A 22578-nucleotide genomic window follows, 5' to 3' on the forward strand; every position below is an offset into this window, starting at 1 on the left:
CAATATGGATTTCGTCCCAATTTCAGCACTGAATCATTACTGACCTCCTTAATCTCAAAGGTCCAACTACTCCACTCTCGAAATAAGTTTGCCATCCTCCTTCAATTCGACCTTTCCGCTGCTTTTGACGTTGTTCACCATGACATCCTAGTCTACCAACTCTCCGAGATAGGCATCAACTCCACAGTCTTAGACTGGTTCTCAAAATTCTTACGTTCTCGCTCTTACACCGTCAACATGAATGGCACCTTATCTCCCCCCTGGCACCCAACATGTGGAGTCCCACAAGGCTCTTCTCTTTCTCCTATTTTGTTTAACATCTATATGTGCTCCCTTAAACTCCTCCATCTATCCCCCCTAGAAACAATTTACACTTATGCTGACGACATCCTAGTCCTCCTCGAGACCGACCCTATCGAACCTCCAGTCCTGGGCCATACTGTCAAAATCAAACTGAACGAGTCCAAAACTAAACTACTCTGGCTCGGCCCTAAACTAGACCAACTTCCCACCTCCATCCTCCTTTCATCTGGCTCCACTCTGCAGCTGGAGTCCTCAAGCAGTGTTCTGGGCATCATCATCGACTCCACCTTGTCCTTCAACGATCACCTCAATTCCTTGGCAAAAAAATGCTTTTTCAGCCTTCACATGCTGAGGAAAGTAAGATCCTACTTCCATCAAAATCACTTTACCATTCTCGTCCAATCTATCATCCTGTCCAGACTGGACTACTGCAACTCAATCTATCTAAGCCTTACCAAGAAAAACCTTCGTAGACTCCAGCGGATCCAGAATGCCGCGGCCAAGCTCATCTTCACAAAAAGTAAATTCGACCATCTATCACCGCTCCTGTCCAAGCTTCACTGGCTCCTGATTATTGCCAGGGTCCACTTTAAATGCGCCTGTCTAACTTTCAAAATCCTTCACGGCATCCTCCCTCCCTTCATCCAACTCTCCTGGAACTCCTTAAATCTTAATACCACCAGACCCACTCACAAACTTAAATTATCCTTTCCTTCATTAAAAGGCATTTCCCGTGCAGGAAAACTAGGGACCTTCCCTCCCCTTCAGATTCACTGAGCTCTGGAACAACCTTACCTCCCCCCTCCGGATCCTGAGCTCCCTTCAACTCTTCCGCAAATATCTGAAAACCTGGCTTTTTTCAAAAATGTAACACTTACCCCTTCTTTGGCCTCCTAAGCCCTCCAAATATCCCTCTCACTATTCCCTTTAACTCTTTGGAGTTTCCTTTCTCTCTCAACTCTTGTAAACCGTGCCGAGCTCTACGATTGTGGAGATGATGCGGTGTATAAACCTATGGTTTAGTTTAGTTTAGTTTATACCTATTTAGGAGACACTAGGGTCTCCTTTTATCAAGCCGCGCTAGCGGTTTAATTCGCGTAATAGCGGGCGTTAAACCGCCGGCCACGCTAGCCGCTACCGCCTCCTCTTGAGCAGGCGGTAGTTTTAGGCCAGCGCGGGGGTTAGCGCGTGATGAAAAGTTGCGCACGTTAACCCCGCTAGCGCGGCTTGATAAAAGGAGCCCTAGGTGCTCGTGTATTAACTCTGTATTATCAGGTTAGTGCATGCTAATCATAACAAACTCGTTTGCTAAGGAAGGAATACCTACACTTTGGTCATGACATGCCACCTCCAGAAGAATATACATATATATATATATATATATATTTTTTAAAAAAATAATAAGCATATATTTAGCACATGAGAACAGGGAAATAACTGCAAAAAAGTTTTAACACATTTTGCAGAAAGCATTTTCTCATGCACTATGAGCCGAATTCTCTAAATGGTGCCATTAGTGGCAACCATTTAGAAAAACGGTGCTGATTCCGTGTCAATCACACTATGGTGCCATTTAGAGAATCAAGGCTACATCAAAAGTAGTGTTTTATAGGCCTAAATATATGGTGCCTACTTTCGACAACAATCGCGTCCATAGAGGTACCTACCGGTGCCTATTTCTACTTCTGGATGGGAGTTGGACGCTGTCATTTGTAGTAGAGAATGACACGGTGACAAAATTCATCACCGTCCCCGTCCCCACGGATAACCGCGGGAAACCATCTTCGTGTCATTCTTTAAGGAGAGAGGGAAGAATCAGAATATGAAGGGCCACAACCTCTGACCCACAAGCTTTGCTTTGAAGAATGCTGGTGTAGAAGGATTGAAGTTGAGATAGACACTACAGAATGACAGTCTCCGTTATCCAGAGCAGATATTGTGATATTTCTTCATAATGCCTCATTCCACCAGTGCCTAAGAACCAATCACATCAGTGATGTCACAATGGCTTCATTATCCTTGGCTCACATAAGAATTAGAGTATGAATGGCCACAACCACTGACCCGCAAGCTTTGCTTTGAAGAATGCTGGTGTAGAAGGACCGAGGTTGAAATAGACACTAGAAAATGAAATGGGATTATTTCCCGCAGTTATCCGCGAGGACGGGAACAGTGATGAATTTTGTCACCGTGTCATTCTCTAATTTGTAGGCACTTTAAAGTACCTACATTTTTTTAAAATTAGATTTTAATTGGTTTTAAACGACACAGTCAATTACCGTGCCGTTTATCACCAATTAAAACAATTAAATAAGGTGGCGGTAGGGTGCCTAACTAACGCTACCTAATTTACAGTGCACTATAGAGAATTTGGACCTTTATGCCTTGATAGGGCTTAATGTCCCATAATTAATCTTTCCCAAAACAAAACATTATTTCCGACTTGACAACACCTTACCTTGACTGAATGGTTTACCAATGCTCCCTGTGCGAAAGTAATCATCCTAGAGGCAAAACAATAGGAATTTAATGTGACAGGAGGATCTACCAGTGATTCCAATTGAATGTACATTGACTGAAATGAAGGCAAAATATGAAAGATAGCTACAAACCTCCACTTCCTGCAAGCATAGGCAGCAGAAATAAATGAAAATAGGTTACAGTTATTAAGAAAGAATACATGTTCATGCAAGAGAAATACATGTTCAAAGAAAAACAACAAAATTTAATAATACTTTAATAATAATACTTTCAATTACTTTAATTGCATTTGTATTATGTTCAGTTTTCCAACAGAATATAGAAATTGAGAAGGAAGGACAGTTAGTTTTTGTTCTTCTGTAGCATAGAACCAAAAAAGCAAGATGTAGCAAATAATCAAGTAAAAAAATTATTGAGTTGACACAAAACCTGGTGTAGCCATATTTCACTCATAGGTTGCTTCAGGAGAAACAATCAATACGTTATGCTTGCTTTTACAAGCTGCGGTAGAGGTTTCTATTGTGGGTCAGTGAGGTGCTGAGTGAGGATCTGCTAAGGGTAAGAAAAACTTAATTGGAATATCTTACCTGCTGGCATTCAAACTTACGAAAAGGTAAAACTTCTCTTCAGTAGGTTATTTCTTTTACTTTTTAGCTCAGTATTCTGCTTTTTCAGCAGTCAGTTTAGGCCAGGGGTGTCCAATGTCGGTCCTCGAGGGCCGCAATCCAGTCGGGTTTTCAGGATTTCCCCAATAAATATGCATGAGATCTCTATATATGCTAATAGATCTCATGCATATTCATTGGGGAAATCCTAAAAACCCGACTGGATTGCGGCCCTCAAGGACCGACATTGGACAACCCTGGTTTAGGCAATAGTGTAGCCTTTAGAGTCTCTGTTAGGGTATATATATAAATATATATATATATATATATATATATATATATATATATATATATAAACTGTTTTGGTCTAGATTAGTATTTTAGGTTGAATTTCAGAGATTAAGATCAGATCAGATTAGGGTCCCCACCATCCCAGCTTCTCACGCTCCCTAAGGCTGATCTTTTGATTTATAGGCTCTTCAGCCAATTAGAAATAGGTCATTGCTTTGGTAGGAATTTTTCTTCTCTTTTTTCCCATCAGGTGTGAGTACTTCGGCAATTACAGTATGGCTGGGAAACATTGTGTCATCAAAGCTGTTTACCAGGTCACAGCTTCAGTATCTGTGCAGACAGAAAACGTTACCCAAGCAGAGGGAGTGGTTCCATGTGCAAAATGTCTTCAGCTTGAATCCATCATGAAGAAAGTAAAGGAACTGAGAGAAGTGGTGACAAGACTGAGAAGCACCCATGAGAATGAGAGTTACATCAACAAAATGTTTAATGAGGCATCAAATATTTCCAGCAGTGGAGAAAAAGAAGCCTTGCTGAGGGAGGACAGCTGTATTGAGATTAAGAGATCCTGCAGGATTGATACTGTGACTCCATCTGCCCTTGAACTGAAAAACTGAAATGTAACCCTGGAAATGGAGGAGATGATAACATCCCAGAGAGAAAAATCCCCAAAGTTGCTGGATCAGTGACCACTAGGAGGCATAAGGTAGTGATTCCCTTCTGAGGGGTACAGAGGTATCCATCTGCAAACCAGACATGATGAATCAGGAGGTATATTATCTGCCTGTTACCAAAATCCAAGATGTTATGGAGAGCTTGCCGAGACTTATCAAGTCTAATGACTATTATCCAATGCTGCTCATCCATGTTGGCAATAATAATATTGCTAGGTACCCCTACAAATGTGTCAAAAGTGATTTTGTGGGTCTGGGAGAGAAGGTGAAGCAGTCAGGTATGCAGGTGGTATTTTTGTTGATACTCCCTGTTGAGAGTAAAGGCCAAGGCAGAGAAGCTCGAATCCTGAAGATGAATGCATAGCTGCATGGATGGTGTCGCTGAGAGCATTTCAGCTTCCTGGACCATGGGATGATTTCCCAAGGGCTGCTGAGAGAAGGTGTGCATCAATCAAAGAAGGGAAGAAGTGTCTTCAGGCAGATTGGTTAAACCACTGAAAAGGGCTTTAAACTAGAATCATTTGGGGCAGGGTGATCAAAGCTCCCAGGTGAATATAAGCCCTCAGATAAATGAATCATTACATACCTCTAAACAAATAGGAAAAAGGAACAATGTCTGGAAAGCAGTATCTACTAATACTCAAAGTATTTTTTTTTTCAAGATGGCGCTTGGTTAGGTTATGAGTTGAGGTCCTTCTCACCCTTTTTATTTGTTTTATTTTCTGTTTTGTTATTCTTACATCCTTTTACTCTATTTTTACTTTTCTGGCTTATTTTGTACAGTACTAATTTATTTTAAATTAGATTAATTGAATGAATGAACTTTATTCAATCATTTTTTCCTTCTAACTGAACTACTCTTGTCTGGCCATTAATGGCAGGATTCTTCCACCTTACTCACCTGCTGTGATGATGAACTGCTCTGATGGTGACCAGTGGTATGGATGTGCGGTATGGAATGGTATGAGATTTTTTATTGTTGTTGGGTTTGTTTGTTTGTTTGTTTTTTTTGGGGGGGGGTTGTGATCATTCAAACAAGCCTGAGGGTGACTGTTGGTATTTTCTCAGCAGAGGCCCTTCTGCCTCTGAGGGTGAGACTTAGGGAGAGTTGCAGCTGATTTCTCCTGCCAATCGAGGATCAGCTCTAAAGTTACCAACGATGAGCTTCTGCTCCAGACTGATTCCTCAATTTCGTCTTCTTGATGGCTGTGTTGTGGAGTCTGCGGCCATTGTCCCATCATCATAATCTACTGTCTTTGATCGCCTCAGATCAGGGCCTAGATTGTAACACTTCGGCCCTTCTTGCCTGTGTCGAGGATGGTGTGCTGCTCCCCTGTAGTTGGAGATCTTGATGCTGTCGGCCGGACTTTTTGAATCCTGCCTTTCCCCCTCCTCATTGTCCATCAGACTGGTCTGTCTTGCTGGGGATGATCCTGCTTTTGACTGCTTTGGGACACAGTAATCGGCTTCTTTCCTAGTGAAGCCCTGGGCCAGATTGACAACGGGCCTCTCCAGAAACTTCCTTACTGTTCCACAGGTTGTTTTTTGTTTGATTTGATTTTATTTAATTTTTCTTTTACCTCTTTATTTTCATTTTTGTATTTTGATTGATTTTGTTATTTTCCATTTTATTCTTTTGAAATCTACCTTTTTTTGGATACTGGGGTTCCTTATAGTTATATCCTTTGCTTTCTCATGGGGTTCTTCTTATTGCCCTCCTTTTCCTAATTTATCTTTTACAAAAGCATTGTTTTCCTCCCAGGCACTTAGTTTAGATTGTGAGCCCAATTGGGACACAGAGGCTAGTTTTAATGTTCCTGTTATATTATACTATATTACATATTATTGTTACTATATATGTTACTAGCTGATGCCCCGGCGTTGCACGGGTATTTAATTATAGCAATAACACTGTAAATGGATTCAAATAAAGATACTTTATAGTGGTGAATGAAATTATTTGTTTACAGCTTTATAAAAAGTACAATATTCAAATTATAATGTGAAATATTTGACAAAATGAATACAATACAACTAACACAAAACTTGATTATAAACAACATTTTTAGTTTCACCTCCAGGAGCAAGAACATATAAATTCTTGGGTGAAGAGACCCCCAGAACATATCACCCCAGATAGTGAGGGATCTGCATACCAAGTTTCGTTCAAATCGGTCAAGCCGTTTGTGAATTACTGTGAGAATGGCAGCTTTTTACATTTGTTCCATTGACATGAATGGGTGAAATCTGATTTTCTGTTTGTAGCTCCGCCCACGTGTGCAGGTGGGCCGCGAGACCCCCAGAACATATCACCCCAGGTAGTGAGGGATCTGCATACCAAGTTTCGTTCAAATCGGTCAAGCCGTTTTTGAATTACTGTGAGAATGGCAGCTTTTTACATGTTTTCCATTGACATGAATGGGTGAAATCTGATTTTCTGTTTGTAGCTCCGCCCACGTGTGCAGGGGGGCCGCGAGACCCCCAGAACATATCATCCCAAGTAGTGAGGGATCTGCATACCAAGTTTCGTTCAAATCGGTCAAGCCGTTTTTGCGTGATCGCGGCACATACACACATACATACCTCCGATTTTATATATATAGATGTAAGATGCATAGAATTGCTGGATATGCGGGTTATAAATATTTTAAAAAATAAATAAGAGGTTGAGTTGGATTTAGAGACAATCACAGAGTTGTGGGGTTCACGGAGAACCATGATTGGGATATAGTTATACTATTCATGAAAGATAGGGTAGGAAGAAAAGGAAGGGGAGCGGTGTTATTTGCAAAAGATCATATTACAAAACAAAAAAGAGCCAACAAAACTTTCAGTAAAAGAGCACAACAGAAAAACAAGACAAAACTGCAGGAAAATGTACAGGGTGCAGGTATTTATTGAGATAGCAATGACAAAAAGTCTTAAAACGAGTACATAAGCTACACAAGAACATAAAAATTGCCGCTGCTGGGTCAGACCAGTGGTCCATCTTGCCCAGCAGTCCGCTCACGAGGCAGCCCTTGGGTCAAAGACCAGTGCTTTAAAGAGTCCAGCCTCACCTGCGTACGTTCCAGTTTAGCAGGAACTTATCCAACTTTGTCTTGAATCCCTGGAGGGTGTTTTCCCCTATAACAGACTCTGGAAGAGCATTCCAGTTGTCTACCACTCTCTGGGTGAAAAAGAACTTCCTTACGTTTGTACGGAATCTATCCCCTTTCAGCATTAGGGAGTGCCCTCTCGTTCTCCCTACCTTGGAGAGGGTGAGCATTCTGTCTTTATCTACTAAGTCTATTCCCTTCAGTATCTTGAATGTTTTGATTGTGTCCCCTCTCAGTCTTCTCTTTTCAAGGGAGAAGAGGCCCAGTTTCTCCAATCTCTCATTGTACTACAACTCCTCCAGCCCTTCAACAATTTTAGTTGCTCTTCTCTGGTCCTAATATTCATGTGGACCAGATCCCAAAAAAACAAAACAAAAAAGAACCAACAAAACTTGCAGTAAAAGAGCACACCAGAAAAACAAGACAAAACTGCAGGAAAATGTACATGGTGCAGGAATTTATTGAGATAACAATGACAAAAAGTCTTAAAGAAGAGGCACTGTGGGTCAATCAGGAAAGAGAGAACGGAAAATGTATTTACATTGGTGTGATATATAGGCCTCCTTCACAAACAGAAGTGGACAGAGATTTAATGGTAGACATTCAGAATATAGCTGTAAAAGGAGAAAGTATTACTAATAGGTGATTTTAATATGCCAGATATTGATTGTGGGTCTTCTAGAAGTAGGAAGATCCTGTGTTCTCTATAAAGAGAACTGTTCCAGTAGTTGGCAATGGAATCCATGCGGGATGGACTTACTGCTTTCAAACAGAGAAAGTATTTCTGATGTTAAATGGGTGATCATCTGGCATCCAGTGATCACTGCATGGTGTGGTGTAATACTATGACAGGTGTAGAGAAGGCTCATTCAAAAGTAAAGGTTCCAGACATTTAAAAAACTTTGTTTGGATGGGGGATTACATCAAGGAATTGTCAGGATGGGGACATCTTGAATAAGTAGGAAAGCAGTGATCAAGACTAAAAGAAGCTATTGTAAGGGTAACAAACCTTTTTGTAGGGAAATTAAGTAAAAGTAAGAGGAAAAGAAGGCCACACTGGTTCTCTTAAGTAGCAGCTAACTAGATAAATAAAAACAGGTTAGCTTTCATAAACTACAAAAGATCACAGGAAGAGGAAGACAGGAAAAAATAGCTGGAAAAGCTGAGAGAGGCTGGTCAAGTAGTCAGGAAAGCAAAGATGCAAATGAAGAAAAAATAGCTGACATAGTAAAATGGGGGACAAGACTTTTTTAGGTAAATTAGTGATAGGAAGAAGGACAAATGGCATTTTGAGACTCAAAGATGAAGGGGAAGAATATGTAGAAGCTGATAAAGATAAGGCTGAATTGCTTAATAAATATTTCTGTTAAGTTTTCAAGCTGGAGCGTCGGGACCAGAACCACAGAAGACAAACACATATAGGGATGGAGATGTGGTAGACCCTGAATGATTTTCAGAGGATTGTGTTCATGAGGAGCAATTAAACTAAAAGTGGACAATGCGATGGGGCTGGATGGTGTACATCCAAGGGTGCTGAAAGAACTTAAGGAAGTTCTGGCGGCTCAACTGGCAGATCTTTTCAATGGTTATTTAGAGTCAGCAGTGGTACCGAATGACTGGAAAAAGGTGGATGTGGTACCTCGCCACAAAATTGGAAGTAAGGAAGAAGTAAAAAAACTATAGGCCAGTAAGCCTGATTTCTGTGGTAAGCAAATTAATTGAAATATGATTTTAAAAAAACCAAAAAAACAGAGAATAGTGATGTTTCTGGAATCCAATGGATTACAGGACCCAAGGTAACATGGACTCACTAGAGGCAGGTCTTGTCAGACAAATCTGAGCAATTTCTTTAACTGGATGACCAGAGAATTCAACAGAGGGAGAGTACTAGATGTGGTGTGTTTAAATTTTATCAAAGTCTTCAACAGTGTTCCACATAGGCATCTAATAAAGAAGCTGAGTGCCCTCAGTATGGGCCCCAAAGTGATGGACTGGGTCAGGAACCGGTTGAGTGGAAGATAACAGAGGGCAGTGGTCTGTGGAGATCACTCTGAGGAAAGGGATGAAACAGAGGGAGCAGTTTGCAGCAGACCTGGAATATTTACATGTACCCTGACTCTGCTATGCAAATCCCTCTTACTTATTCATTGGGGTAAAGCAGCTGTGAAGAAAACCGGAGAGGAAGAGAGGCTTGTAGGAGCAGCATGAATGGTGGTGGAGCAAACCGAGGTGGCATCGGAGCTAAGTCGTTCTGATTTTTGCTTTCATTTTCTTTCAGTCACTGCTGAATTTGGGAACTTTGTTTGAAGTGGGGGAACTATAGCCCTGACGTAAATACCAATATTTTCTCAAAAAAAGGAACCTAATAACTACAATTAGTTAAGTTTTGGGAAGAAAAGACTGTAATTTGTGAATGTGTATTGATTTTGAAACAATGTTGAGTGGAGGCTTTTAGGCTTTTTTAGGCCCATGAAATATAACTGAGGACTTTTTCTCTATTTTTCTTTTCTTCCCTTTTCTTTGGATTGGCTCCTGTTTGTAAACCTTGTTTCAGGGTACTAGGTTTTCTCCAAGAGAACCTGAACACATTTAAACTTTATTTTGTGATATTCTTAAAACCCCATTATTTTTCATTCCTCACGAATTAGGGTTTCTGACCCCTGCCCTAAGTGGTATTGCTCATACTTCTATTGTGCTCTGTAATACAGTCCCTGTGTATGTGCCACATACAGTACCTGTCACTAAAGTAGTGAAGGCATCCTGGAGTAGTTTTCAGCTTTAATGTAGCATTTATTGCTTTAACTTAGCTGATCTTTAAAAGGGTAATTTGACAAGAATTACACATGGAAAATGGCTATTAAAAATCTATGCACAGTAATACAAAGCATCTATTTTTACATGATCTACTTCCTAGCATTCCCTAGGGTATCTGGATAGAATTGTTATGTTTTGTTTATTTTTATTCCAACACTTTATATGCTGCCTTTAATCAAAACATCACCTTTCGGAATGAATTTCATTAACTATTACATTCTGTTATCTACCACTCAATCAGTCTCTAATCTAGTTGAAAATATTGGTTCCCAATCCCAGGATTCTCTGTTAATTTATAAGTCAAAACCATTTGATTTTATGTTGAAACACCAAACCATCCAACAGGAAGCAGCAGTTCAGGAGCCACCCAGGTTAAGCTGGGTGGTAGATAATATTGGGCGAAGTCAACCAGAAAGGAAAAGGAATTAAATAAGGTGAGCTGGGGCGGACGTTTAGGATAGTTGCAGGGATGGAGGGGGAGAGGGGATATGAAGGATAAGAGGATGTGGATTGGTGGGAATGAGAAGGAGGAAGTGATCAGAAGAGAATAGGGAGGGGAGAGAGAAGGGCAATTGTGATGAGAATTTGGCGGGCAAATGGAGTAATTTGGGGAGGTCTGAAGAAGAGGGAAGTCGGGGAGTTGGAAGTAGAGTGGGCTGGGGTTGCTGGAGTTCTGAGGCGGGGAACTAGGGAAGATGGCTGTGGCTTTGGTGGAGGTGGGGGCCTAGATAAGAGCATTTTCTATTAGAGGCAGATTGAAATTTAAGATATGGGATATGTGAGTAATTGTATATATGGACTCGTGGGCAGCACCACTGTGAGTTAAGGTGGTGAGTTAAGGTGGCATGATGACACTGCAAGTCACAAGAGGTTATGAAAAAGTAGTACACTTCTCCCTCCTTATTTGTGGTGGTTAGCGGCAGAGCCGGCCCGCGAATATTAAAAAACCACGAATAATATTCGGGCCGGTTCTGCCCTAACCCCCACTTCCCCCGGCTATTTTAAGCCCTGAAAGAACCCCCTTAAGCCTTACCTGGTGGTCTAGCGGGTTTTCAGGCAGGAGCGATCTTCCCACGCTCCTGCCCCGTGCAGATCGCTGACAGGAAATGGCTGCCTTGAGCTCGCGTAGTCTCTCGAGCCATTTGCTGTGAGCGATCTGCATGGGGCAGGAGCGTGGGAAGATCGCTCCTGCCCTGAAAACCTGCTAGACCACCAGGTAAGGCTTAAGGGGGCTTACAGGGTATTAAATAGCCTGAACAATAAAAATTCGTTTTTTGGTTTAAAACCGCGAATAAGCAAATCCGTAGATATGGAATTCGCGAATACGCAGGGGGAAGTGTATGTGGATACTGGAGCTAGTTTTGTTATCAAATATTTCCAGTAAGTTGATCCGCAAAAAATAAAAGTTTGTGATTATTGTGTATTTGAAAGTTGTTCATTTATTGCAATTGGATATGGAAGTCAATATGGTTATGAATAAAGCTGCGGCTAATATTATGCCATTCATTATAATGTTGTGGGAAATTCTGTGTGAATGAGAGTGGGGAAAATGAATGTAGTTGAGTGGCTGATGTACGAGTTCCAATGTTATGCTAATATGATCATATGCATTTATTGCACTGAAATCACTAATTCTCATAGAACTCAGCTACTAGAGTAGCTGCTATATTTGTGCTTATAGTACAGTGTGATGCACTATTCAGGACTTCCTCGATGCACATTTCAAATAATTAACTATGAGACATCAGTAATATCATCACAATGTTACATCAAAATATTTCAGCTGCTTTAGGAAAAAAAATAAAAACCTAAACCATCTTTTCATTTTTCATCTATTCATACAAACGTGTACTTTATGTACTAAAATGTTGAGGTAGTGGTGGTTCCTCGACGCTTCTGCCTCGTGGGCACCAGGGTTCAAAACAGCACCGGTTGACGCTTAGCAGTAGCCTTATGGCACTATCATTGGGGGTCAAATTGCCAAAGAAGGGCTGATCACAAATCTTTATAATGATCTAAATAGCTTTCAATACTAACATAGCTATTGATCAAAATGTTCAGGCTCCTAAGTTCCCTGCATAGTGGACAAAACACTCAGCTACAGTATATGAACACCTATGCTTCCTCTAGGACTCTAAGAGTCAATATTCAAAAGCTTAGCACCCAATGTTAACTGCTTAAGGGCTTCAATTTTAAAATTCTGGCCCACTAAGGGCTCCTTTTACTAAGGTGCGCTAGCATTTTTAGCGCACGCAGGATTTTAGTGCATGCTAAACCCGCGCTTCGCTTCTAGAACTAACACCAGCTCAATGCTGGCAATAAGGTCTAGTGTGCGCGGCAATTCAGCGCTTTACAGCCCTAACGCACCTTTGTAAAAGGAGCCCTAAATGAATAACTTTCAGTCGGATAACTCAACATCCAGCCAAAATGTATCTGTCTAAATGAGGGAGGGGGCCAAAACAGCATACTGGCCCATACATTAACAATTGTGATGGTGAAATTGCATGAATTGTGGTTCAAATTAATTTCTCATCCACCCTACTTCCCGGATTTGGACTCATGCAACTTTTTTCTGTTTCTAAACCTGCAACAAAATGGCTGCCTGGGAAGAAATATTCTTAGGACTCTGCAGTCATACATGCTGTAAATAGTTATTTTTCCAGTTTAAACTTTTCATATTTTATCGAAGGAATGGTCTGGAAAAACACTGCAGCAAATGTATTGAGTTAAAAGGAGACTATGCTGAAAAATAAATTTCATTTTCTCCCCAAAAATGTTGTTTTCTTGATTAGGCTGGAAGCTTTTCAATTGACCCTCGCACAATACGATAGCATATTTTTAAAAATTACTTTCATACATACAAACAAACAGGCAAAGCAAACAGAAAATAATACCCAAAATAGGAAGAACATTTTTAAAAAAGATTTTTTTTCTATACACACCCCTATTATTCCAACCAAATTAGGTACATTATAATAGACCCCCTTGGCCTAGTAACTGCCTTTTCATAACACATCTTTCATAGGCTGACACTTCAAATCAATATGTAATAACCCCTTGTGAACATCTCTGGGTCCAGGGCCAACATGTTTGGAGCCTTCCTCAAGTTGGCTCCTTTGGGTCCAGGAATAGTTGGTACCTGGTGCTTCCACTTGGGGAAGAAAGCTATTAACAGATGGAAAGTTCCTCCTTTCCTCCCATGAAATTAAAAAAGACCTCTATGAACAAAGCTGACAGAAAGGTTAAACAGCGTATTAAATATCCCCGAGGACTCAATACCTCCCTTCACTCAGATGTACTATTTGCCTACCAAAGTAATGGATCAGAAAGCGGAGGATCAGAAACAGGTTGAACAGGAACCTCAACAGCAATTTTGGAAGTATCTGATAAAGATTTGGCTAAACCAGCAACTCTTCTATTATCTGTGGCATTATTGCCAGATAAAGAATGGATATTTTTTAAAAATAAAAACAAGGAGTTCCTGGGTTTGAAAATTCAAGTTTTCCCAGATGTTAGTAAAGAAACTCAGAATCGTAGACGACAATTTCTTTTGTTGAAATCAGGAGTTGCGCAGTTGGGTGGTGTTTTCTTCTTGCGCTTTCCATGTAAATATATAGTAAGGTATCGTGATAATAAATATGTGTTTTTTGAACCAGCCCAACTTACAGCTTTCTTGACACTGAATCGCCTGGAAAAGGAAGGAACAACAGTGGACTTGATCAATAGAATATAAGCTCCCTAACCCAGACACTAGATATCTTTTTTATGTATAGGATTTATTATTTGAATTTCCTTAATGTTCACTCTTAAATTCTTGGATCCAATATGAGGACTTGAGACTGTTTGAATACAAAATCTATTGGGAAAAATTATTTTTCTTTTTAAAAATATGTATAATCAGACAATCTATACAAAATGTTTGATTTTGTTAAAATGTAAAACTGATAAATAAAGTAAAAAAAAAAAAAAACTATTTGCAACATATCCTGTATGAAAGTACTAAGACATTCATGATTGAAACATAAGCTTTCTGAGTGAATGGTGTTCAATGAACAAACTACTAAACAATCTTTAAACAGTGCTCTTGGAACCCAGTTCTCTTTGCCAGTGTGGCTGATTTAAACACAACTCCCTGGTCCTTTTTTAGTCTTTTTTATTAGAATGGAAGTATTACATAATGTCCCTTTGCTCCATCATTGAGTATTTTTCCCTTTTTCATCCTCACCAGGTCCCACCGATCTTACCTTCTAGCTTTAAGTTTCATAAGAATATTGATTTACTAGTCTTTAAGCCCGTTACATTAACGGGTGCTAGAATATATATGTGTGTGTGTCTTTATTTCTTTTTCTCTCTGTCTCCTTAGCCGCTTTCTGTGTTTCTTTTTTTCTTTGTGTCTTTCTTTTGGCTGTCCACCACTACCCCTTGCGTGCTCCCCCTGTCCATTCTCCTTTATTTTTACCTCCCCTGTGTCCACCACCACCTCTTCACTGCTCCCCTTATCCAGCAGCAGCCCTTCTCCCTTTGTTTTATCTCCCCCCTGTCCATCAGCACCTCTTCCTGCTCCCCCTGTCCAGCAGTAGGCCTCCTTTCATTTTTCTGCCCCCCCCTGTCCATCAGCACCTCTTTCTGCTCCCCCTGTCCAGCAGTAGGCCTTCCTTCATTTTTCTGCCCCCACCCCCTGTCCATCAGCACCTCTTTCTGCTCCCCCTGTCCAGCAGTAGGCCTCCCTTCATTTTTCTGCCCCCCCTGTCCATCAGCACCTCTTCCTGCTCCCCCTGTCCAGCAGTAGGCCTCCCTTCATTTTTCTGCCCCCCTGTCCATCAGCACCTCTTCCTGCTCCCCCTGTCCAGCAGTAGGCCTCCCTTCATTTTTCTGCCCCCGCCCCCTGTCCATCAGCACCTCTTCCTGCTCCCCCTGTCCAGCAGTAGGCCTTCCTTCATTTTTCTGCCCCCCCCCCTGTCCATCAGCACCTCTTCCTGCTCCCTCTGTCCAGTAGTAGGCCTCCCTTCCTACCTGAGTGCTTTAGCTGTGCTGCCTTGAAGGAGGGCCACCAGCGTCGCTCTGTGAAGGCCTCCTGACTCTTCCTGTAAGCCGCTCCTGGCTCTGCGTCTGCCCTCAGTCGACAGCCGCTTGCCTCAAAGTCCTCCTCCCGGCAGCCTCCGCTCCATGTTGCAGGAAATCGTGCCAGTTTGCGAGAGCCGGGGACCGCCTCAAGCGCTGTGTTGGGGGGGTAAGCAGGCGCGGGGACCGGGATGCACGCTTTCGAAATCGAGTTGCTGCCATTTTGAAGATCATTCTACCCTGCTCCTTGCCTTAGTATATTTTTAATTTGAAAGACACGGTGGCGGCGGCTTCTCTCAAGATCCCCGACTGCATTGGACTTCCGACGCAGGTGGGGATCTTGAGAGGAGCCGCTGCCTCGTCTTTGAACTTAAAAATATAGTAAGGCAAGGAGCAGGGCAGACCGAAGAACAGCAGAGTTTTGTGCAGTTCGGGAGAGGAGCCGGTAGCATGCAGAGTGAGAGGCGGGGGTGAGGAAGGCCGCCGCAGATGTGTACGTTTTTTTTTTTAATTTGAAAGCCGCCGCCGCAGCCGTGAGTACAAAGCGAGTAGGTAGTGACGTAAAACCTGCACATGCGCACTCGTATTTTCGCGACAGATCAGGGAACACGTTTTTTTAGTGCGCATGCGCGGCCTATCATTTTATTATATTAGATAAGCATAATCTGAGAGGAAAGAATCTGAAAAACTTATGAATGCTTGTAGAGTTCTATGTTGGGGTTTACATGGCAAACTAGTTCAATATATTTATTTAAGCATTTATATACCACTTATAGGCTGAGTGGTTTACATTCAGGTACTCAAGCATTTTTCCCCATCTGTCCTGGTAAGCTCACACTCTATCTAATGCAGTTTCTCAACATGTGGTATGCATACCCTTAGGGGTACGCAAGCTGCTTTTTGGGGTACACGGCATGCATGGGTCTCCACCCGGGTATCCCATGCAGTGTTCCCTCTAAGCAGGCGGGTGTTGTGAGCAAACTTTTTTCACTGTGAGCTAAAAATATCGGGCGCCAGCAAGTTATGAGCCAAATAAATATGTTGCTTTCTACCACAGAACTTCCTTACGTTTGTATGGAATCTATCCCCTTTCAACTTTAGAGAGTGCCCTCTCGTTCTCCCTGCCTTAGCTACTAAGTCTATTCCCTTCAGTACCTTGAATGTTTCTATCATGTCCCCTCTCAATCTCCTCTGCTCAATGGAGAAGAGGCCCAGTTTCTCTAATCTTTCGCTGTACGGCAACTCCTCCAGCCCCTTAACCATTTTAGTTGCTCTTCTCTGGATCCTTTCGAGTAGTACCGTGTCCTTCTTAAAGTACCAGTGCTGGACGCAGTACTCCAGGTGAGGGCGTACCATGGCCCGGTACAGCAGCATGATAACCTTCTCTGTCTCTTCAGTCCAGCATCTGCCCCTTCCATTCACTGTCTGTCTTTCCCTGCCATCTCTCCTCCTGCCCCCCCCCCACCCCCCAATTTGGTCTAGCATCCATCATCTTCCTTCTGTTCCCCTCATGGTCTGGCATCTCTATCCTTCCCTCCCCCCTGTGGTTTTTAGCATATCTCTCTTCTCATTTCCTCCACTCAGATCTGATCATTCTCTGCTCTCTCTTCCCTTTTCTTCTCTGGTCTTCCTTCTCTATTTTCTGCCTCCATCTAAATTAAATTCTTTCTTACTATTTAGTCCCGTTTCCCTCTTTTCACTGTGTCTACACACAGCTTGTCACCCCTTTCCCTCACCCCTCCATTATCTTACTATTTTCTTCCCCCTTTATTTATCTCCTCCTTCCATCCAGTATGTGTTCTTTCCCCACTTCCATTCAGCATCTGCTCTCCCTTCTCAACTGACATCCATCTGCCTTCTGCTCTCTCTCCCTTCTTCTCACTTCCATCATCTGTCCCCTTCTCTCTCTCTCTCATCTCCTCCATTCCATTATCTGCCCCTTCTCTCTCTCTCTCTCTCCCCCCCCCCCCAACTTCCATCATCTGCCCCCCTTCCCCTCACCTTTGTGGGTCACTTTCTTTCCCCTGAGGGTGGCTCATGTCACAGGGGAAGCTTTGGCCGAGCAGAACCGCTTGATTGACAGTGGAACTTACTTGATTGATGTCGATGCTGGGGCCCGTTGCCGTTTGAAGGAAAAAAAAAAAGGTGGAAAAAAGGAACCTGTAAAGGCGAGAGGAAGGGAAACCTCCAGGACAGCTGCTTTTTGCCCTCCTTCAGCGGCCCAAGAGTTCAGACCAGCAGCGGCAGCTCTGTATGCTTTTAACTTCGGCACAGAGCTGCCCCTAATCAATAGTTTAGCGCGGTTTCATGAGGCAGCCTCGGGGCCTTTGATAGCCGGCCCGCTTCGATGATGCGATGTGGGCCGGCCTAGCAAAGGCCCCGAGGCTGCCTTATGAAACCGCGCTAAACTATTGATTAGGGGCAGCTCTGTGCCGAAGTTAAAAGCATACACAGCTGCCGCTGCTGGTCTGGAGGTGCGGAGACAAGGCAGGAGGCAAACGCGGTGGAAGGCAGGAGTCCCGGCGAAGGCAGGAGTCCCGGCACAGCGACTGCAACAGGAAGTTGCAAGTCAGCTGACGCCGGCCTTTCGTTGCGGCGGGGACCGAATCCTTCGCGGACCGGCAAGATTTTGTTTGCGGACCGGCGGTTGAAGAACTGTGCTCTACACTGTGTGCGCTGTGACGAGAAACTTGTGCGCTGCGAGGTAATATTTTGTGCGCCAGCGCACCCCAGCGCAGCTTAGCGGGAACACTGAATTTCATGCCCTTCTTCCTGCCGCCCACCTCCACCGAAGCTGATGCTGCTGAAGCCGCTGGGGAACCAATACCCTCCTTCCTGCATTCCCTCCTCTGCTGAAGCAGACCCAGAAGGCTTTCCTCCGATGTCAGAGAAGACATAGGAGGGAAGCCTTCCGGGTCAGCAGGAGATCCCAGTTACCTCCTTCAGGCCATCCAGCTGGGCTGCTCCTTCCTGCCTTCAGCCACATGGAGTTCGGGCAAAGGCTCTTGTACGCTGCACATGGCTGACCAGGAAGTACTAACTCGGGACATAGAAGGGAGGGAGGGAATAGAAAGTTGGGCATGAGTGTGTGAGTGAGAGGGAAAGAGATGGTGCACATGGGGAAAGGAAGAAATGAAAATTGGGCATAGAGAGAGAGAGGAGTGAGGTAGAGATGCATGGGGAATAGAAAGATGAGAGGGAGAAATGTTGGTTATGGTGGTAGACGGTAGTGCTGCCCGATTCAGGAAAAATATTTCGTCGATTCATCCAATTGAATCAATTTTTCAATTCGATTCGATTCGATTCTCCTGCCCAATTGGTTTTTAAAAAAAAACAAAAAAACATCCTAGTGGGTTTATTTTATAGCCTCTTCACCCCTTTTTTAGCCTCTTCACCCCCTTTGCCCTCTTCTACCCACACTGGCGCTGTGGTGTAAACAAAAAATACTTTTCCTTTCTCTGTTAAATCCTAGCTCACATTTGCAGTCTAACATCAGCTCTGGCAGGATACACATTTCAAATCTGACATATTGTAATCTCAAAACAGAAAGTAAAATTATTTTTTTCTACCTTTTGTTGTCTGGTCATTATTTAAATCAGGTTGGTCCCATGCTCTGGTTGTCTTCTGATAATGTGCTTGCCAGGGTCTCCTTCTTTCTCCGTGCTAACCATCCATCTTCCATCTCTGTCCTCCCCTTCTGTTTTCCTTCCCTCCCCCGGAGGTTTGGCATCTTTCCTTTTTGTTTCCATCCCCGCAACTGCAGTGATGGACCCCACCATCCCCAGATTCACAATCTCCTTTTCTTAACTACCCTTTCATCCTGCATCTCTCCCTCCTTCCCCACCACCCCAGGGTTCACCATCTCCCATTCTCTTCCCAACTACCCTCCTATCCAGTATCTATACCCCCCTCTACTCCATCCCTTGTGTCCAACTTCTCTCCTATTTTCCTTTCCTCCCTAAATTCCATTGTCCACCATCTCTCTCTCTCCTGTTTTTAGATCCATTATTTCTTCCATCCTTCCCCATCTCCCCTCTCCCTCCCCATCTCTCCTCTCCATGATCTCCCCCAAGTTCATCTCTCCATGAACTACCCCAAGTCCATCTCCCATCTCCATAATCTCCCCCAAGTCCATCCCCCTCCACCATCCATCTTCCCCCCTTCACCCTAGTGAAGAAACAGCATGAGACCTATCAAGTTATCCAGTTATAGGGTGAATCCTTCAGACCAATCTGAGATTTCTGGCAGCCTCATGCAGGTTTTTTTTTTTTTTTTACTTTAATTATCAAAATCGTGAAGGGTGATAAGGATGGTTCAACTGAAGACTCCCAATCCCGAGGACACCAAGCCCTTTGCTTAGGCCTGACTGGAGCTGGAGCGAGGAGCAGCTCCTGCATGCTGTAGCCAACAGGAAGAGAGACAAGAGCAAAGCACACTGAAAAGCAGCATTGGTAACCTAAATGGCCTCCGTTTTACTGGCACCGAATCAGCGCTGCGTCTGGTTGAAAACCGTGCGGTTGGCCTGGGCTGTGAGAAAACTGGCAGCTGCAGGTCAGAACCAGGGGAGGGAGAGTCATGTTTGCTTTCTGCATCTGGGATCGCGCGTGCAGGGGGAACAGTCAGCACTTTCTCTTGCTAGCATGCATTAAGGGTGGGACATAAGAATTTCCACCGCTGGGTCATCGTGTCCAGCAGTCCGCTCACGCGGCGGCTCCCAGGTCAAAGAACAGTCCTTTAAATGAGTCCAGCCTCACCTGCATATGTTCTAGTTTAGCAGGAACTTGTCCAACTTTGTCTTTATCTGCTGTGATTTACATCTTCAAACAAAAGTAGAAAAGGCCTTTTTTTCTCACTATGTACATAAGCATTTGAATTTGTCCAAAAACAAAAACCCACTCCCCTCCCCCAAAACAGAATTATATTTGCCTTGTATTTCAAACCTTTCTAAGTAAAGGACAAGCAGTGATCTTTAAGGCCTGCATGTGAGGAGAGATGTAGGGAGGAAGAGAGAGCAGGATCTTGGATTTCGGACTGAGGAACTTGGGACAGAAGTGGGTGAGGGGAGAAGCTGCAAACTGGCTGTGGGAGGGAGAGGGGGCAAAGGGAGTGAAAGCCTGCTGAGCTGATGCCATTGCTGGCTCTCCTTCACCCCCTTGGGTCACTCACCCGTGTCCTGGCGGAACTGGTGCATGGACTGCAGGTCGATGACGTAGGGCACCAGCTGCAGGTCCACCTGGCCCAGCGCCGGGCATCCTCCTTCAGCATGTTCTCGATGTGGTGGCACACGGTGGCCGAGTAAGGTCGCCAGCGGCCGTGCTCGTTGAGCCACTCCCACATCACCATGTGGGCCAGGTTTTGCGGGGGGAAGCCCAGGCCGCCGGCCGACATCAGAGCCGGTCGATACATGTCGGCTCAGCACTTGCCACGGGAGAGATACTCGTGCATCGGTGGGGGGGGATCTTCAGCTGCCCCCCTCCTTGGGTCCCTCCTCTTTCACTTTCGCTGGGAGCAGCCACAGCAGGTGGAGGGCGATCGCTGGCACAGTTCTTGGGCTTTTGCCGTAAGGGGGGCAGACACGTTCTCCCCCTCCCCCGCAATCCGCTCTTACCACAAAGGGGGGGATGATCAGAAATCAAACCAGGATGGAAAATAGCCCGAAATGAAACGCACGCTTCTCTGGACCTTTCATTATTACTGTTTTTTTAACTTACTACTACTTTTTAGCTTCCTTTTGCCGAAGTCCATGCTTCTGATGTAGCTTCGGGTTTCGTTAAACTGGAAGTTACATTAGATGGACGGACTCCGGCGGCAGAGGGAAAGCCCCTCTAGCAAGGGGGCCGACTTGAATCAGTGAGTTCGTTTTTTTGTAAAAATGAATCGATTCAAATTGATAATCGATTTGAATCGTGAATCGGGCAGCACTAGTGGAGAGGCAACAGAGGGACAGATTGAATGGGGGCAAGGGGAAAGAATATTGCACATAGTGATGGCAGGAAAAATGTGGCATGGTGCTAGAGAGGGGTGATAGAAGGAGAAATGAGCATGGGGCTGGTGGGCAGTGGTGAAAAATGCTGCACATAATCCGGAGGATAAGAGAGGGAGAAATTTTGGATGTGGATGTAGAGGGGGTGGAAGAGATGTACTCTGGTTCTCTCTCTCTCTCTTTCCCCACTTCCTTTGCAGCAAGTGAGGGAATGAGAGAAAGACAGATAGACAGTGAGCGAGAGAGGGTGATATGTTGCCAATAGGGGTGGAGGAGAGAAGAAGAAAAAAGTTGGACTCATGGAAGGACAGAGAAAGATGTTGTTTGGGGAAGGGAATGAGGTCCGGAGAAGAGAAAGCATATTGGAGGCAGAAAGAAAGAAATATTGGATGCACAGTCTGACGGCAGTGCAATCAGAGACTCATGAAATCACCAGACAAAAAAGGTAGGAAAATTATTTTATTTTCAATTTAGTGATCGAAATGTGTCATTTTTGAGAATTTATATCTGCTGTCAATATTTAGCACTATATTTGTCTATTTTTCTACAGTTGTTACTGGGGTGACATTGCATATTTTAAAGTCATCTGCCTTGACCTCTTTGAAAAAAAAAGAATATAAATGATAACTAACATTTTCTCTGCGTACAGTGTGCTTTTTTAAATTTATTTTGTGGTTACCATTATGTAAGGCCGGGACCTTAGTTTCACTACGAGTCGTGACAACAGGTGGCCTTTGATTCACTTTGACTGTGTACAAAGAAAGGGTAGGTGAGTCTGTAGCTCGGTTCTACATTCCAATTCCAGCCCAGGCTCCCCTCCCCCCCCACCCCTCAGCCCCTCACCGCTTTTCCAACATATGCTCTATTGTTTTACTTTCTGTTTACAACTCTTTAGGGTTACTAGATTTTACTACTGTATAATCCGGACCTACCCCCACACAGAAACTCACCATCATTAAATATAAAACTTTTTTTTTTTTTTTTAATAAAACCACTAGTGCCCAGGAAGGTTTTAGTTAAAACAAAACTGTTTTATATTTAATGTTAGTGGGTTTCTGGATGGGGGTGGGCTCTACAGTATCCAAGAATTGAGTTGCCAGATGTTCAGATTTCCCCAGACAGGTCCTCCTTTTGAGGACATGTCCAGGGGTCCAGTTGGCTTTTCAAAACTCAGTACTTTGTCTGAGTTTTGAAAAGCTTCCAACAAATTGCTGTCGGGCAGGAGGCCAGGCAGCTGGGGGAAGTGGGGAGGGATTGGGGGGCAGGGA

General features: G+C 43.6%; 1 protein-coding gene across 2 annotated transcripts in view; it reads right to left on the reverse strand.

Annotated features, from left to right (window-relative positions):
- The window catches only part of SPOCK3 (SPARC (osteonectin), cwcv and kazal like domains proteoglycan 3), a 387789-nt gene that overhangs the window by 226352 nt on the left and 138859 nt on the right, over positions 1-22578 (reverse strand). For both annotated transcript variants that reach the window (XM_033941933.1, XM_033941924.1), the window contains exon 3: positions 2762-2807. In XM_033941933.1, the coding sequence (XP_033797824.1) occupies positions 2762-2807 (46 nt within the window). The remainder of the gene's footprint in view (positions 1-2761; positions 2808-22578) is intronic.

Source organism: Geotrypetes seraphini, chromosome 1 (assembly GCF_902459505.1).
Source record: "Geotrypetes seraphini chromosome 1, aGeoSer1.1, whole genome shotgun sequence".
NCBI lineage: Eukaryota > Metazoa > Chordata > Amphibia > Gymnophiona > Dermophiidae > Geotrypetes > Geotrypetes seraphini.